Source organism: Taudactylus pleione, unplaced genomic scaffold, assembly GCF_031769625.1.
Source record: "Taudactylus pleione unplaced genomic scaffold, aTauple2 ptg000258l, whole genome shotgun sequence".
Classification (NCBI taxonomy): Eukaryota; Metazoa; Chordata; class Amphibia; order Anura; family Myobatrachidae; genus Taudactylus; species Taudactylus pleione.
Genome location: NW_028284660.1, coordinates 4,130,506 through 4,148,792, shown reverse-complemented (window position 1 = coordinate 4,148,792; position 18,287 = coordinate 4,130,506). Strand labels below are relative to the sequence as shown.

At 43.4% G+C, this 18,287-nt stretch overlaps 1 protein-coding gene across 1 annotated transcript in view; it reads left to right on the top strand.

Moving 5' to 3' along the window:
- Window positions 1-15,586, top strand: part of LOC148514820 (killer cell lectin-like receptor subfamily B member 1B allele B) — a 70,788-nt gene extending 55,202 nt beyond the window's left edge. Inside the window, exons 7-9 of the mRNA XM_088480952.1 lie at window positions 12,858-13,006; window positions 13,108-13,226; window positions 15,469-15,586. Of these exons, the coding sequence (XP_088337078.1) occupies window positions 12,858-13,006; window positions 13,108-13,226; window positions 15,469-15,586 (386 nt within the window). The remainder of the gene's footprint in view (window positions 1-12,857; window positions 13,007-13,107; window positions 13,227-15,468) is intronic.
- The last annotated feature ends 2,701 nt before the right edge of the window (window positions 15,587-18,287 follow it).

Sequence of the window (18,287 nt, the reverse complement as noted above, 5' to 3'; positions counted from 1 at the left end):
CGTGAGGGGGGTTGGGAATGCTTCCTGCCCTATTGTCCAAACCGCATGGTCTCTGAACCTACAACAGACCTCATCCAGTATTCACTAGACCGTGGGGAGGGGGAAGGGCCGAAGCACATGTTTTTCCTTTGTTTGCAAGCCTCATGATCCCTAGGCAAACTCCATCCTGCACCAAGCTGCAACTCCGCAAATAACACATGGCAAGGCCCAAACACAGAACACATGGCAAGGCCCAAACACAGAACACATGGCAAGGCCCAAACACAGAACACACCAGAGGATCTCAATCAACCAGCATCAATCATTCACAAATATCACAACAATTCCACAATCAATCCCTTTCCTGCATGCTGACAACAAACCACTGTACCCTACAGTGCAGATGAAAAGCACAGACCAGACAACACATCATCCACTGCATGCCAACACAGACCCATGAATATCTTTAGAAAACTACAAACCACACACCATGCTAAGCTAATAACAGATTACCACCAAACATAGCTACAGACACCCAAATAGGCTAAATATTGCACATTTTATACTCAGCTATAACCCAGAGGGACTGAGACCCATTCTTCCGTTGTCTTGTCAGGGAGTGAACCTCTCTCTTCCTTCCAAAAATCTGCTAGTGTGTCCCAGTCTGTTTCTCCAAGTGTGTGCATGCTATGTTCCCACCCCCTTTTACCTGTGAGGTCATCAGAAAGGGAGTATCCTTTTGGTTACCTGAATTAGATTCTACTCCCAGCTAGCTAGCTCTATTGATTAGACTGGAATAACCAGTCCTTTGGACAAAAATGTAAACAGGCCTACACCATGTTATTGTCTTTTGGTAAAGGTTAGAATTCTGTTACAGGGCATTTATTGGACAATTCCAAATGGATACAAAAGGTCTCCAACCTCCTTTTGTATCCCCCACCTGCAAATCTAAGCTGCTATGGAAAACAACATTTCAAATAGATATTCTCTCTAACATTCATATTTCATAGCCGCATGTTCTGATCTTCATATTGATGTCACCGGAACGCTGTGGAAACAGAGTCGATCAGTACGGTTCCACACACAGTTCAATTATCATTTACTAAGCCATAGTTACAGAAAACATTTCTTTATACAGTATACTGACATTGCGTTTAAACCAAGTAATAATTATCCTTTTTGCGTTACGGGACCATTGCTTTTAAATGTATGTATGCGGGGAAAACAGCACTGAATTGCATTGTGCGTCTGATTGCAAACAGATTCTGTCTTCGCCAATTATCCGGTTTTGACAATATTGTGCAGTGATATTCAATCATGCTGCATGGTGTACATAAAGCAAAGAGGCCAAGTGGATGCCAGCAAAGGAAGACAAAAGAAACAAGAAAAAAAGCACTGAAAATGCAAGCTGGAACAATGCTTAAATTTGTCAAAAGGCAGGATGATGGCCAGGGTTCATCAAAAGACACAGGGTCTGATTCAGAGCCGGACGCTCTGACAGAGCGCTCGGTCTGAATCAGGGCCGGCCTTCTTGTTTTTTAGAGCGGCCTCCTGGCCGCTCGCATAGCTGTGGGTGACCACCCACAGCTATAGCGAGCGGCCAAGAAGATGGTCGCGATGGTCAAGACCTTGTGGTAGGGTCTCGTTGCCACTAGCCCCAGAGAAATTTTGGCTCAAACAGAGCAGAAATCTCTTCCACTGACATCACTTGTGATGTCAGTGGGGCCGCCCCCAAATGGAGGCGTTCACATAGGAATGCCTCTGTTTGGGCAGCCACTCCCCGGCCCGCCCACCAAAGGGGGCGTGCTGTCAGTCAACATTGACAACACACCCCCTTTGGTACGAGACCAAGAGCAACGGTTTGCCCATCGCTATCCGGGTCTTGCGCATGAGCACGACAGAGCCAGCTCTGATGTGCGCATGCGCACTTGGCCACCATCAACCCGCTGAAGAGCACATAGCGCTCGCGAGTGGGTCTGAATCAGGCCCACAGCTCCTCCGTGTCAGTCTCCAATTGATAATACTAATTCTTCAGATGATTGCATGCATTCTACAGAAGAGCAAGAAGTGCAAATTGCTGAACTTACAGCAGAAAAACAAGGAGTGGAAATGGAAGAATGTCAAGCAGAAGAAAGTGCTGAAAGTGACTTGATACTGCAACGGAGATGAGTAATGTTATGGAGAAAGATTTGCAAATTTTCCATGATGTTTCTTTCTGGGAAATATCAGTTCCAGATCACTTATGGGTTGAAATCATCAAAAAGGGAAGTGCTTATTTCCAGAACAAAGATGGACCTTTCAGTGTAGTGGCAAGGCAAGATTCAGATGGAAAAGCAAAGGGTGGTGAACGTCAGCTTTCAAAAGAGTGGTTTTACAAGATGATGCCAAATGGCGAGAAAATTCTACGGTCATGGATGATTTACTCAGTTGTCAGCAACAAATTATACTGTTTTTGCTGCCGACTGTTTGTAGTTAGTACTACAGTACATCCAAATTTGTGACTGGGTTTCAGATGTGGTGGAAACTGAACCCTAAAGTATGTAACCATGAGACATCCGAAGAGCACCTATGTTGCCTTGAAAAGTGGAAAACATTAGCAGCAAAGCTTAGGCTGCACAAAACCATTGACGCCAAAAGTATTTCTTTAATGGAAATGGAGAAGAAAATGTGGAGGGACAACTTGTATAGATTGCTTGATATATCATTGTATCTTGCCAAGCAGAATTTAGCATTCCATGGCCACAAGGAAGATGAAACTTCATTAAATAAATTGAATTTTCTTGAGATGGTTGAGATGCTGTCAAAATATGATCCAGTGCTAAAAGAGCACCTTATGAGATTAAAACAGAGCACATATAAACTTAAAGTGTCAGTCTCTCATCTAGCATCAAACACTCAGAATGAGTTTATAAGTGCCTTGGCAAACCATGTGAAGGAGAAGCTTGTCATTGACATAAAGTCTGCAAACTATTTTGGGATCATGTTTGACAGCACACCTGACATATCACATACTGACCAGATGTTTGAAGTGACTAGATGTCATGGCCAGGGTTTTTTGGCATGGTAGTCACCGGGTATTACCGGTGAGGTCGTTATGGCGGGGGGTCTCTGGCAGCAGTGCTGATGTTTGGCGAGGGGCATTGGCTGCGCGTGGTTCTGTGCGGGCACATTGTCACTAGGCCTGGTGAGGTCTGGCAGTGTTTCTGTTCCCTTGGCATGGGGACCGCCATCTAGCCTGCTGCAATGTGATTCCGGCTGTCCAATCCTGGTAGGTCATGTGCTCATTCCAGCCAGTCACAGCGCGGCACTGAGTATTTAGGAAGGTCCAGAGCCTTCCTTCCTTTGCCAGTGCAATGTGTTTCTCAGCTGCAGCTGAGATAGAGTACCTGTGCCTTACCTGCCTGCTTGTCTGTTATGCTACTAGCCTGAACCTTGCCTGCTCCAACCTGCTGGACTTACCCTGCACCCTCCACATACCTTTCACCTGCCTGAGTACCTGAACCTGCTGTTCCCTGCACCTTTCCTCCCTTCACTCCCAGCTGGACTTCATTACCTCAGCCTGCATTTGTTACAGCCCATCATTCCTGCATTTGTTACAGCTCATCATTCCTGCATTCTGTTACAGCTCACTATATTTGTTTACTGGACTGTTCCTGCCTGTCACTATCTGGACATTTTGCATTAACCCTAACTACAGTTATCAAGTGCACTTTAGTGCTATACCTGGACTTTTTATTTGCCATTCCCATGTCTTCTAAGTCACTTATTAAAAACTCCACTTTTTCATTTAAGTCTGCTTCTGTGTCTGCTCCTATCACCACCCCGGGTCCACAACAAATTCAGAACCTCACAGTTTGCACTGGCCCCATGGATCTGGCCATGGAACAGGAGTCTGGAGTGGATTTATTTTGCTGTATTGCTGGTCGTTTAGAAAACATGGAAGCTATGCAACATCAAATGGCCCAGTTCCTACAGGATATGTCTACATGCCAAGATAATCTGCAAACCTCGTTAATCACCCCTGGGGTATCAGCAACTTCACCTCCTCCTGTGCCTGGTAATACAGGGACCAGGGTATCCCCTCGTCTACATCTACCCATGCCAAGCAAATTTGATGGCAATCCTAAGCTCTGTCATAGCTTTTTAAATCAGTGTGATATACACTTTACATTTCAGCCTGATAACTTCCACACCACTAAAACCAAAGTGGCATACATCGTGTCCTTGCTGACCAGCTCGGCTCTGGATTGGGCCTCCCCACTCTGGGAGCATTCAGACTCGCTGCTGGATAACTGTACAGACTTTGTGTCTTCATTCAGGAGGATTTTCGATGAACCTGGATGCACAGTGTCAGCATCGTCCAGCATCATAACCCTGAGACAAGGAAACCGTCCTGTCAGCCAATATGCCATACAGTTTAAAATCTTGGCATTAGAGCTTAAGTGGAATGAGGAGGCCCTCACCTCAGCATTTTGGCATGGTCTGTCCGACCGATTAAAAGATGATCTGATTACCCGTGAGCTTCCTACTAATTTAAATGATATGATCTCACTCTGCAACAAAATTGACCTACGCTTCAGAGAACATCAGGCTGAAAAGCACAGAACTGACCGGCAAAGGTCATTTACGTCTCCCTTGCCTACCCATCCACCCCATCCTCCTATAGATGAGCCCATGCACGTCAGGCACCAGCTGGTGAGTTATTGCCACTACCTATTCCATAATGTCCATGGATACATCTCTCCGTGGACTTCGTCACGGATCTGCTGAATTCTCAAGGGTTCACTACCATCTGGGTCGTAGTAGACCGATTCTCTAAAATGGTCCATTATATACCACTAAAGAAATTGCCTTCTGCCCCTGACGCGGCTCACTTGTTCGTTCAACATACTTTCCGTCTCCATGGTCTTCCAGCTGAGATAGTCTCTGAGCGTGGTGTTCAGTTCACAGCAAAATTTTGGAGAGACTCATGTTCTGTAGTAAATCTAAATTTTTCTAAGGCTTATCACCCACAAAGCAACGGTTCCACTGAGAGGGTTAATCAAGACCTTGAGACCTTCCTGAGGATTTTTATGACATCTTCCCAGGACAATTGGTCTGCTTTGCTGCCATGGGCTGAATTTGCTCATAACGCCTCCTACCACTCTTCCACAAACCAAACACCATTCCAAGTGGTCTACGGCCTTCATCCTCAGGTCCCTGAAGTTCAAAGCCTGCCCCTCTTTGATGTCCCAGCTGTAAAAGACACTGTACGGAAATTTGCTTCAATCTGGTCTCAAGTTCGTACTGACCTGGAGAAGGCGTTCTCCCATTACAAATTTCAAGCTAATAAGAAGCATAGGAAAATATCACGTATGCAAGTTGGAGACAAGGTCTGGTTGTCCACCCGGAACCTATGACTTTGAGTGCCATCCATGAAATTTGCTCCACGCTTCATCGGGCCCTTCTCCATCATAGAAGTCATTAACCCCATGGCTTATCGCCTTCAACTACCCCCTTATCTGAAAATTCCCAAGTCCTTTCATGTCTCCCTGTTGAAACCCCTGGGGCTACACAAATTTCACAGTGTCTGTCCTGCTTCTCCCCATGTCCAGACTGAAAGGGGCATTGAGTTTAAGGTCTCCCAGGTCTTGGATTCCCGTCTCCGCAGAGGACACTTGCAGTACCTACAGGACTGGAGAGGCTATGGCCCAGAGGAATGTTGTTGGACCGATGCCTGAGATATCCATGCTCCTGCACTCATCAAGAGGTTCCATGCTGCCCATCCGTAGAAGCCTGGTATTTGGCGAGGGGCATTGGCTGTGCATGGTTCTGTGTGGGCACATTGTCACTAGGCCTGGTGAGGTCTGGTGGTGTTTCCGTTCCCTTGGCATGGGCACCGCCATCTTGCCTGTGGCCATGTGATTCTGGCTGTCCAATCCTGGTAGGTCATGTGCTCATTCCAGCCAGTCACAGCGCAGCACTGAGTATTTAGGAAGGTCCAGACCCTTCCTTCTTTTGCCAGTGCAATGTGTTTCTCAGCTGCGGCTGATAGAGAGTACCTGTGCCTTACCTGCCTGCCTGTTTACGCTACTAGCCTGAACCTTGCCTGCTCCAACCTGCTGGATTTACCCTGCACCCTCCACATACCTTTCACCTGCCTGAGCACCTGAACCTTCTGTTCCCTACACCTTGCCTCCCTTCACTCCCAGCTGGACTTCATTACCACAGCCTGCATTTATTACAGCTCATCATTCCTGCATTCAGTTACAGTTCATCATATCTGCACTCTGTTACAGCTCACTATATTTGTTTACTGGACTGTTCCTGCCTGTCTTTATCTGGACATTTCCCATTAACCCCCACTACAGTTATCAAGTGCACTTTAGTGCTATACCTGGAATTTTTATTTGCCATTCCCATGTCTTCTAAGTCACTTATTAAAAACTCCACTTTTTCACTTAAGACAGCTTCTGTGTCTGCTCCTATCACCACCCCGGGTCCACAACAAATTCAGAACCTCACACCAGATATGTAAAAATCAACGTTATGAAAGTTGAAGTAAAAGAAGTATTTCTTGGATTTTTTCCCTTAAAGGGGAAAACAGCTGCTGACATCAGTTCTGACATTCTTAAAACACTGGAAAATGATGGACTGGACATAATGATGTCCCGCTCTCTAGGCTATGATAATTCTTCCACTCTGGCTGGAATCCATGGAGGTGTGCAAGCCATTCTTAAAAAAAAAAGAACAGGAAGGCTATTTTTAGTGGATGTGTGGACCATTCGCTTAATTTGTGTGGTCAGCATTATTTTGCTGAAAATGCATCATGTGTGACATTTTTTGGGACTCTTGAAATAATGTTTTCTTTCTTTGCTACTTTCACCCATCGATGGGATGTGTTAATGGAACATACTGGAGTCTCAGTGAAAAGGCTGTCAACAACACGCTGGAGTGCTCATTATGCTGCTGTTACACCAGTCAAGGAGAAGTTTGATAAGTTTGTGGAGGCGATCGAAGCTCTTTGTGATCTACATGAAAATTTGGACACAAGGGGAGCAGCACAAACTCTTTTGCCTGCTGTCTGTGATTTCACTTTTATGTGCTACCTATACGTCTGGTGTAATGTACTTCAGGAAGTTAATCTAACACAGCAGTACCTGCAGACAAAGGGCTTAACTCTTGACAAGGTGGTGACAAAGTTAGAGGCACAAACTTTTTTTGCATGATGAATGCGGTCAACTAGTGGAGCATGCAATTGAACAGGCAATTCAAAGTCAGATGAATATGGAATTGCAGTACAGAGAAGAGCCAGGGTCAAGAAGAGGTTGGCAGGGGAACAAGCAAGTGATGCTGGACTCTCTCTTCAAGAAGAAAATAGGAGGGCGATGCTTGAGTGCATTGATCACTTTCATTCTGAACTTCAGATCAGATCATGAGCCATCCAGAAAATATCAGCCATGTTTGAAGCTGTTCAAGCGAAGAGTCTCATATCTGCCACTGATGAACAGTTAAAGGTGTCCGTTCCAAAATTGACCACTTTCTATGATGAGTTATCTGAAAGTGCACTTTTAATAGAAATACCAAGGCTGAGAAGGCACCTGAAAGCAGCAAAGATTGATCTGGAAAAAACCAAAGATTGGGTAATATTAGATATTTTTTAATTCATAGCTGAATGGGACTTTGTAGAATCTCTACCAAACCTTTCACTAAGTCTAAAATTATTTGTGAAGATTTGTGTGTCTGTGGCTTCATGTGAGAGGAGCTTTTCAAAGCTGAAACTTCTAAAGAACTATTTGCAATCTACCATGGGACAGTCAAGGCTTTCAGACCTTGCAATTCTATCAGTAGAAAGTGAGACAGCAAAAGGCATTGACTTTGATTAAGTGATTCACAAGGTTGCAGCTGTGAAGGCCAGGAAAGGAAAGTTTTTATTTTTTTATGGAGATGTTCATTAAGTGCTAAAATGCTTCTGTATTTGCTACTGTTTATGTTTTTTATGGTATTACTACAAATTTATTATAGAGGTGTGCTAATGAATACTTTGTGTGATATACTTTGCTGAATATAATAAATTTAATATGGTTTGGCATGCTGTTCATTAGAGTGTCTCTTAATGTCTTCATCCCTATGTTATCCTTCCGAATCTTGGCTAACACATGAAAACTCTCATTGCAATGCAAAACGGTTTTACAGTCTAAGTTTGTGGCTAGTAAGTCATGAAACTGTTGAGTCAAATAATTTAGGCATTGAGTTTAGTTTGCATAACACTTATGTAAATGTTATTATGTTTTACCTGAGATATTGTATTTTCAAGGTATAATGTTAGTTTTGTTAGCTGTTTATTTTATGACTATTGCCATTGCATTTAGTAATACAGGTTGAGTCTCCCATATCCAAAATGCTTGGGACCAGGGGCATTATGGATATCAGAATATTCTGTATATTGGAATATGTGCATATTATAATGAAATGTCTTGGGAATGGGACCCCAATATACACACAGAATACATTTATGTGTTATATACACCTTATACACACAGCCTGCAGGTCATTTTATACAATATTTTTTATAATTTTGTGCATCAAAGAAGTTTGTGTACATACATAAAATTAATTAATGTTTCATATATACCCTATACACACAGCCTGAAGGTTATTTTATACAATATTTTTAATCATTTGTGCCTTAGACAAAGTTCATGTACATTACACCATCAAAAATCAAAGGTTTCATTATCTCAGTCATGCTGAAAATATTCCGTATTTCAGAATATTCTGTATTTCGGAATATTTGGATATGGGAGACTCAACCTGTAGTACAAAAACAGTACTAAGGATTCCGTGTGGTGTGATACAAGGCCCATGTGGGGATGGGGGGTGACACCATGAGCTACCACACCGGGTGACACCAACGGTGACGCCTCTGATGCAGCTTATTGGCTGTCACAATGCTGCAATCTATCTAAATTACGGCAGCACAGCCTGAGTATGTGTAGTTGTTTAGATGCTATAACTCTGCTAATCTGCAGGCAGGAACAGTATACGGATCATCTTATATTTTGGCCACACAGCCGGAATATACAGTATATGGCTCTTCATACAGATCTGTTTTTCTACATGCCGTCATAGTGCAGCAGATAATTAATGTTGCAGTCACACAACTGAAGTGTTTGTGGCTGTCATTATATCACTATTCTATTAATTTACAGATTTACCAAAGTATGACTGTCATCATATCAGGGCCAAAACTAGGATTTAGGTAAGACGGGGCAACACAGTAATTTGGTGCCCCCCTGGTAATTCCCCCATAGTAATGCCCCCTGCAACAGTGCCCCTATAGTAATGCCCCCTTAAGCAGTACACCTATTGTAATGACCCCTGAGGTAATGCCCCTGTAGTAGTGCCCATACAGTAATGCCCCTGTGGTAGTGACCATCTAGTAATGCCCCTGTAGTAGTGCCCATAAAGTAATGCCCCTGTAGTAGTACCCATATGGTAATCCTTCTGCAGTAGTGCCCATATACTAATGCCCCTGTAGTAGTGCCCATATAGTAAAGCTCCTGTAGGAGTGCCCATATAGTAATGCCCCTGTAGTAGTGCCCCCGTAGTAGTGCCCATAAAGTAATGATCCTGTAGTAGTGCCCATATGGTAATGCCCCTGTTGTAGTGCCCATATAGTAATGCCCATGTAGTAGTGCCCATATGTTAATGCTCCTGTAGTAGTGTTCATATAGTAATGCCCCTGTACTAGTGTCCATATGGTAATGCCCCCATAGTAATGCCCCTGTAGTAGTGCCCATATAGTAATGCCTCTGTAGTAGTTCCCATAAAGTAATGCTCCTGTAGTAGTGCCCATATGGTAATGCCCCTGTAGTAGTGCCCATATGTTAATGCCCCTGTAGTAGTGCCCATATAGTAATTCCCCTGTAGTAGTGCCCATATGTTAATGCCCTTGTAGTAGTGCCCATATGGTAATGCCCCTGTAGTGCTGCATACAGGAAAAAAAAACAAAAGCATTACACACACTGTGTGCATGAAGAGCCGCTCACACACACTCTCCTGTTCAGAACATTCCCCCTCCTCTTGGCAGGGCATCCCCTTTCTCCCCTCCTCACTCCTCCCTGTTGTGCTGACTCTGTGCCTTACCTGCTGTCACTCATGAGCAGCTGAGCTCCTTACCACCACCGGCGGCATTGCAGCTCGTTCCCCCTAGCCGGGTCTTCCTCTTTCTCCCCTCTGTAGCTGTGAGACCTGCTGTTTAATGACAGACAGGCAGTTGGCTGAGCGGCTCCTCCACTGACGGGCAGCACCACTAGTCTTCTTTTTACTATGGCCGGCCCCCTCCTTGCTCTCCTCTGCGCTGCTGAGCCTGCTGTGCTGTGTGCTGTCAAACTGAATGACAGCCAAGCAGCAGGCTGAGCCTCTTCACCAGCAGCGCTGCCCCTGGGTCCCGGCCACATCCCTCTGATAAACCAATTTTTTTTTCTTGTACCTGAGCTGCCTGCCGCGGCCTGCAGTTGAGCCCCATCCTTCCTGACATTTGGCTTCACCCCCTTTTCAAAGAGCCATGAATCAGGCCAGTGACCTGGTCCAACTGGTCGAGTCCCCTCCTTTATCCTCTCCTCCCCACCTGACCTGGCTCTCCTTCCCTCCCCACCTGACCTGGCACTACTACTGGGCCACTGCAAAAGGGGCACTACTACTGTGGGTACTGCATAAAGGGGCACTACTGGGGGTACTGCATAAGGAGCACTAATACTGGGGGCACTGCATAAGGGGTACTACTACAGCGGGCATTGCATAGGGGGCACTGTAACTACAGGGGGGCATTGCAAAAGAGACACCACTATTACTGTGGGCATTGCAAAAGGGGCACTACTAATGTGGGCATTGCATAAGGGGCACTGCTATGGGCATTATGTATAAGGGGCACTACTGTGTGTCATAACAGGAATAAGGGACACTACTATGTGGTGTAATGTGAATTATGTGCAGTATGTGCTGGGTAATGTGAATAAGATTGTGCTACTATGAGGTTTAATTTGAATTGGGGATACTATTGTGTGACCACGCCCCCTTTAGTGAGACCACGCCCCTTTGTGCACTGTGCGCCTACGGCGCGCACTGTCCCTTTGTAGAAAGCTAGAAGGATGGGCACAAATTTAATAGCTTGCAGGACGGCGCCAAACACCATAACAACGGCCCTACTGAGCAGCATATGATTAAATGTTATGTGGACTCCTTTGTAATTATGTTCTGGTGAGTATGGGTGACATTAGGGATTGTCCTCCTGTGATAGTCTGGTAATGCAGATGTCATTATACACAGAGAGTGAGGACTGCCGCTGTCTGTGTTGCTCTGTATAGATATAACCCTCTCCTTTTGTTTGTGACATAAGTGCACCCGCTACCTTTAGTGAAATTCCATCAGCGTAAAGAGCTGGTGTGGTACTCCTGAGTGTGTACACACACTCTTTCTTTGTGGTGGCTGTCAGTGTTATATACTCTCCAGACATTTGACTCCTCGCGGCTTGCTCTTGCCGTGGGGGCCCGCCCGAATGGCAATCCTGTGTGTGTGTACACACACTCTCTCGGTAGCGGCTATTACTTCAATGTCCACTCCGCACCTCAGACTCCTCGCGGCTTGCTCTTACCACTTTGTCCCGCCGGCTGTGTTGGTAGGAGTTCTTATTACAAAAGCTGCTGGGATTTCACATTGTGCTTGCAGTCAACACAATAGATGCAAGGGGCACCGTCCTTGCAACACATAAGCCCCTCACCTGGGTGTTAGTAATAGTAAGCCACCTTAGCTCGGTACAAATAAAAATATTCTTAGAGGGCAGCAACGCGTTTTGTTCAATTCTTTTGACTTTTTCAAGCTCAATTAGACTAAACAAACATGCTGTAATATGTAGGGCAGGCACCACAGGGAAGAGCAGCACCACAGATATGAGAGTGGTAATGCAACAGATTGTGATTATATATATATATATATATATATATACACATATATATAAGAGGGTGAGAAATAGGCACTCTCTGGTGTAGTATTTAAAAATATATAGGAATTCCAAAGGTAAGTAACGTGTATACCTCAGTTAGATTCATCAAAAGCAAATCAGGGGGGTCTTTCTATGGAGCCAATGTGGTGTTCCCTCATAATTTTAATTCCGGTTCTGATGGGCAACTTTATCAGGGTGCACCTGGAGTTTTACAGTGATCCACTCTAGAGGTGCTGTGTGGTTGTTACACGCATTTTTCTATTCCAGAACTACCCATCTCAATGTAAGAGCTTTTGTTTCTGTAGTTTGTTTTGTTTTTTGAAAAATCTTTGTTGCATACATTAAAACCCATAGTAAATTACTGTACTATGAGAGCGCAATTTCTTTCATATACCCACATGTGCTATTAATCAAGTTTCCAACTGATTACATGGAGAGGAGCACTGGGGACCAAGTGGATCACTGTAAAACTCCAGGTGCACCCTGATAAAGTTGCCCGTCAGAACCGGAAATTAAAACCATGAGGAAACACCACATTGGCTCCATAGAAAGACCCCCCTGATGTGCTTTTGAAGAATCTAACTGAGGTATACACATTACTTACTTTTGGAATTCCTATATATTTTAAATACTACACCAGAGAGTGCCTATTTCTCACCCTCTTTTTTAGAAATCCATTATCACCCGAGACGATACAACAACAGTCTCTCAGGAGAATATTGGCAGCCACCTGTGACGCGGGGAGTGTATTTGAAGAATCTAGAAAATTTGCTTGAAAGGACATTAATACAGATATTTTTGGTGTAGCGCTATAACAGTACCTTTGCATTATATATATATATATACATATATATATATATATATATATATATATATATATAAACATGTCTTACAGGCTGTGCATTGTGTCCTAATAAGTGGCTGCAATATGGAGACAACTGTTATAACTATTCAGTTGACATACAGAGGACATGGAATGAGAGCCAGGAGCAGTGTGAGATGATGGGAGGACACCTTCTAGTCATAGAGGACCAGGAGCAGCAGGTACGGCTACTGTACTCAGAATAATGTCACCGTATTCTATTAAGTTTTACATTTATATTAAATCAATTGTTACTATGATTCATGTTGTTATGTTATTACAGGAGTTTATACACAGAATTGTCACACAAAAGGTAGCTGGGAAGTTTTGGATCGGACTTTACAATAAGGGGGATGGATGGAAATGGCTGAGCAACCGGCAACATAACACCAGAACTTCTGTGTTTGCCAGTTCAACTATTAGATCATTTTATAATTAACGATTGTTAAATCCTCTAACCTGGAGGTTCTGAAACTGGATGTAGTGGCACCCTGGAGTGCGATGGGGCACTTGCAAGGGAGCCACAGGTTGGTGGCCCAGGGCAAATCAAACTATCACTATGATAGGCAAAAACAGAGATAGTGGCTGCTATTCATAAAATATATTGATAAACAGAAGCGCAACCCAGTCTACCACAACAGCGCTGAACCTAGGGAAAACAGGTAGGCACAAGTTACATAATTAAATAATTTTTATGGAATTTCACATTAAGAAACATTTGGCCTAGGGGTCCTGTGAACAAAATGCTGATACTATAGGGTGTAATTGTGATACCCCAAAGTGTATTTGAGCATCTATTGATGAGTAATTTCCCACCGTTCTAGTCGTATATCTGTTTCTTCTAGTTTTCCACGCCACAGCAGAGAGGCAGGTGGTTCCCAAACAACAACACAATAAATGACACGATAAATAAAACAGTGGGCCTGATTCAGAGCCGCTCGAAAGCGGCCGCTCGTTCGTTCCGAGCGATGTTTGCCCAACTGCGCATGCGTACGGATCATAATACGCATGCGCGAACCAGTCAGTGAAGCCGAAAATCGTTTGTTCGCTAAATAGCAAATGCCTGCTAATATGAGTAACAGAATGAGGTGTTTGTGGGTGGTAACAGGGGAAGGTGCTTGTAAACGGGGAGTGGAGATCCGAACGCAGACGTGCTTAAAGGTCAAAACGGGCGTTTTATGGGTGTGCATAATTAATACAGCAGCGTCATTGACCACGTCACTGGGTTATTTTATAGTCAGAACTGCTTGCAACATTGTGGTAGGAAAAACCAACCACAAGAATAGCGAGCAGTTCATAGGCTGGTCGATGTACTCGATTAATCTAATAAATAGCGGACATGACGTAGGATGCAAGCGGCCAGGGGGTGTAGTTATCCAAAAAACGACCGCAAGTTTTGTTCGCTCGTTCAGACATAGAGGCGTGAACAAACCGCAAAGAGAGAATGGTTCATTTGAATAGCCACCCCCTTTTCCTGAACGACCGTCTGCAAATTGCGTCCGGCTCTGAATCAGGCCCTGTGTTCACTTTACTAAGTTTGAACTCTTCAACAACTCTGGGTCTCCTTAAGCACACAGTTAGCAACAACACTTAAATATTTATCACAATATATAGCACAATATAATATATTTATGCAATACTTTACATTTATATCACATCACCAATTCTCAGGAATGACTACTTCCAGTTACTAATTTGACAACCATATTGTACATTATCTTGCTGTACTAATATTTAACATATAATATATAGCCAATGTACCCACACAAAATAATTATAACTCTCTATCAAAAGAATGTCCCCTGGCCAGTTTTAAACGTTGGTGCACATATATGGGAAATCTACTACCCAGGTTATGTGGACTCCTTTGTAATTATGTTCTGGTGAGTATGGGTGACATTAGGGATTGTCCTCCTGTTATATATAGTCTGGTAATGCAGATTTAATTGTACACAGAGAGTGATGGCTGCCGCTGCCTGTGCTGCTCTGTATAGGTATAACCCTCTCCTGAGGTACAGTTGGAGCTCAGCACTATCTATCTCAGAAGTACTCACTGACTCCTTATTTTCATCTCAGCAACACTTTCAGGCTGCCAGTCTATGGAAGCCAGGACTCTTATTAGTGTCTCTCCAGGGTCTGCCTCCAGTTTTACAGCCACCTCCCTAGGTCTGCCTTGATGTGTCGTCAGCTGCAGGGACACAGTTGGATGCCTGGCTGGCAAGAAGGGGTGGCCAGTCTTAGATCTCAGCTCCACCTGGTGTGTACCTCCAGAATCTCCACCTCACACAATTCTGGTCTCCATCACCCTGCAGCGCATGCACCCAGCCATTCTGTCAACCAGCACTTCAGCAGTGCAGCTCCTCCTTCCCTAAGGTTACCTCAGCTCTCCCCTGATCAACTGCCACCTCCAACTGTTACTTGCATTACCACCTGATACACTCATGTGACATTGTGCTCCTGACCTCTTGAGCAGCTGCAAAGGTTGCTGGGAGTTGTAGATTCATATACATGTCAGCGCAATCCACAGTATCAGCGTAATACTACGCATAGCGGGGTATTACACAATGACTCAAGAAACTTTGGGAACCACTAGTCCAACCTATTGTGTAGTGACATCACCTTTTGTCTTATATTTTCTACTCAGGTTCCAACAGAAGGGGAGGTCAGGAAACTGTACGTTGTTGTATAAAGATGATTATTATGCTGAAAACTGTAATTCTACTCTCAAATTTATATGTCAGAGGAAAGCTGTGATAATCTGACATTGTTAGTGTAAGGAACCTTGGTGTATCATTTCAAACTGAAGATAAATATTTGACAGCTGATTTATATTCCTATAAGATTTGCCCACTGCACATTAAAGTATATCAATTTAAGCTTGAAAACATCTGTACAATCAATGTTTGAGTAGTGAGTAGTATAAATAATGAGTAGTATAAATAATGAGTAGTATAAATAACAATAAAGACACAACGATTACTGTACTGAAAGCATTACTGTACTTTCATAAACTTCCTCCTCTGCCTCCATCTACCTGATGTTAATGCAAGTTTCCATGTGGATTTAATTGGGAAACTGTCCACATCTGTAACCATCAACATTAGCGAGATGTGCCTGAAACAGGCTTCTACGCATGACTCCGAATAGCACAGACCTCTAGCTACATACCCATGACACACCCATGAACCTTCCATAACACTCTCACAAGACAGAACCCCTCACATTTCCCAACCAGTTCCCTTCCGAAAGCACCCATTAACAGAAGGATAGATCCAGCAAAGATCAGACCAAATCAGAATAGGTCAGACATATGCAAAAATGCATTCATTTGCATCTGTGAATCACTATTGGCATTCATAGGTACAGTATGTGCACGGGTTTGGTATGGGATCCTGGCAGTCAGGATGCCATCGGTCAAAATACAGACAGTGGCATCACGACAGTCAGAATCCCAACACCCATAGGTTAGTACTACTAACACTAACCTCTACCACTCCCCTAACCATCCCTCCCCAGTGCCTGAACTTAACCTCCCCCTCCCTGCACCCTAAACCTAACCCTCCCCCCTTATTGCCTAACCCTAACCCTTCCTAACCTCTGATACTTACCTTCAGGATTCCGGCGCTTGGGATTCTGGAGCCAGGATCCCAACTCTGTCGGGATTCCGGCGCCAATATTTAGACCGTCGGCGTCCCGCATGCTGAGATGCTAACTACATGCCATGTGCACATACAGTATGTACCAGGGTTTGTCCAGGCACACCCTAATGTTGGATGGAGTGTCTGTGATTTTCAGAAAAATTATCAGTGGCACCAGCATGCTGATGAGATGAGTGTCAATGATTGAGCCATTCATTAACCCACATGATATAACAGCAGAGTTGCCCTCCCCTTAATTGGAGTACTGTAGATGGAGTTGTTGGATTGATGGGGTTATGATGATATGGGGTGATACCTTCTGCGACATAATATGGGGGGAGTTTGGGGGTGCTAGATATGTACCCCAGCACAGATATATACGCATTATATATGGCATTTGACACATTGCAGTATGCAACTGCTCTGGGGCAGTACTGTATGCTGTTTATGCTGTACTTTACACTGAACATGTTAAAGTATACTGTACATTACATATACTGTACATACGGTATACACTATAAACAAATTTACATCTTCTTATTGATGTTGCAAGAACTCCAGCTGCCACCTTCTCAGATTGCTCTGTCTCCTCTCAAATTGGTTCATGGAGCGGGTTATGCCAGCTTGCTACGGATGCAGCACCTGGCCACCTCAAATGCCTTTTTCTTAAGAAGTTTTGGCCATCTGGCGAAATGTGCTGGTCCATCTCTTTAACTAAGAGAACAAGGTCCTCTTATATTCATCACTTTTACAGTGTAACGCATCTGCAAATCCCCTTTGATCTTATATTAAAGCGAGGAATCTAAGATTTCCAAAGATTCTTCATAACATACAATAAAAAAATATTACATAAAGCAGTTCATTTCGTGCCACAGTGAAAACATTGTATACTTGACCTATCACAATGTTTTTAGAATAAACAATATGTGACAAAAACTTCTGTATGCTCAAAGAAAGGATGGACGAATACCTGCAAAATATCAAAAAAGGGTTTAATTTTTTCATCGCTTCTCAGTGCACCTTATATCTATACTGTATATAAATGTGACTCTAGTCATTTAAATTTTTTTTTTTTGGGTATTCATAAAATCTGGGGAGCAAATAAAATTGAGGAGGCACTAGCAAGATTGGAGATGTGCACCAATTTAATTTAGATACTTGTACCCCTAGGGGCCTTAACTTGAAATTAAAAAGAAAGTGGTTCTTTATGTTAGGTTTTGTGTATACATATTAATATTAGAGATGTGCGCCGACCCCTGTGTTTTGGTTTTGGATCTCCCCTGGTTTTGGATCTGGATTGGTTTTGCCAAAACCTCACCTCCGTGTTTTGGTTTTGGATCTGGATTTTTTGTTAAGAAAAAAAAAACAACTAAAATCACATAAAATCCTACAGTATTAATAACCTCAATAACATTTATTTCCACTCGTTTCCAGTCAATTTTGACCACCTCACAGCTCACAATATTGATTTTTGTATCTAGTTAAAGGGCCAAGAGGTTGCATCCAGCATGCTGGCTCAAAACTGGTTGATAGCATTATTAATAGAGTTGAGGACTGTGTAAAGATGATGGTTGGGATAACTTTGAGGATTGAAGAATTGATAGTTGACAGTTGGTGCAGCCCCTGGCTGTAAAATTGATAATAAATTAATTAAAAAACAATTCATTGGGTGCAGCCCCTGGCTGTTAACTTGATAATAAATTAATGAAAAAAAATTCATTGGGTGCAGCCCCTTGCTAAATAATTAATAAAAAGCAATTCATTGGTACAGCCCCTGGCTGTTAAATTGATAATAAATTAATTTAAAAATAAATAATTGGTTCCT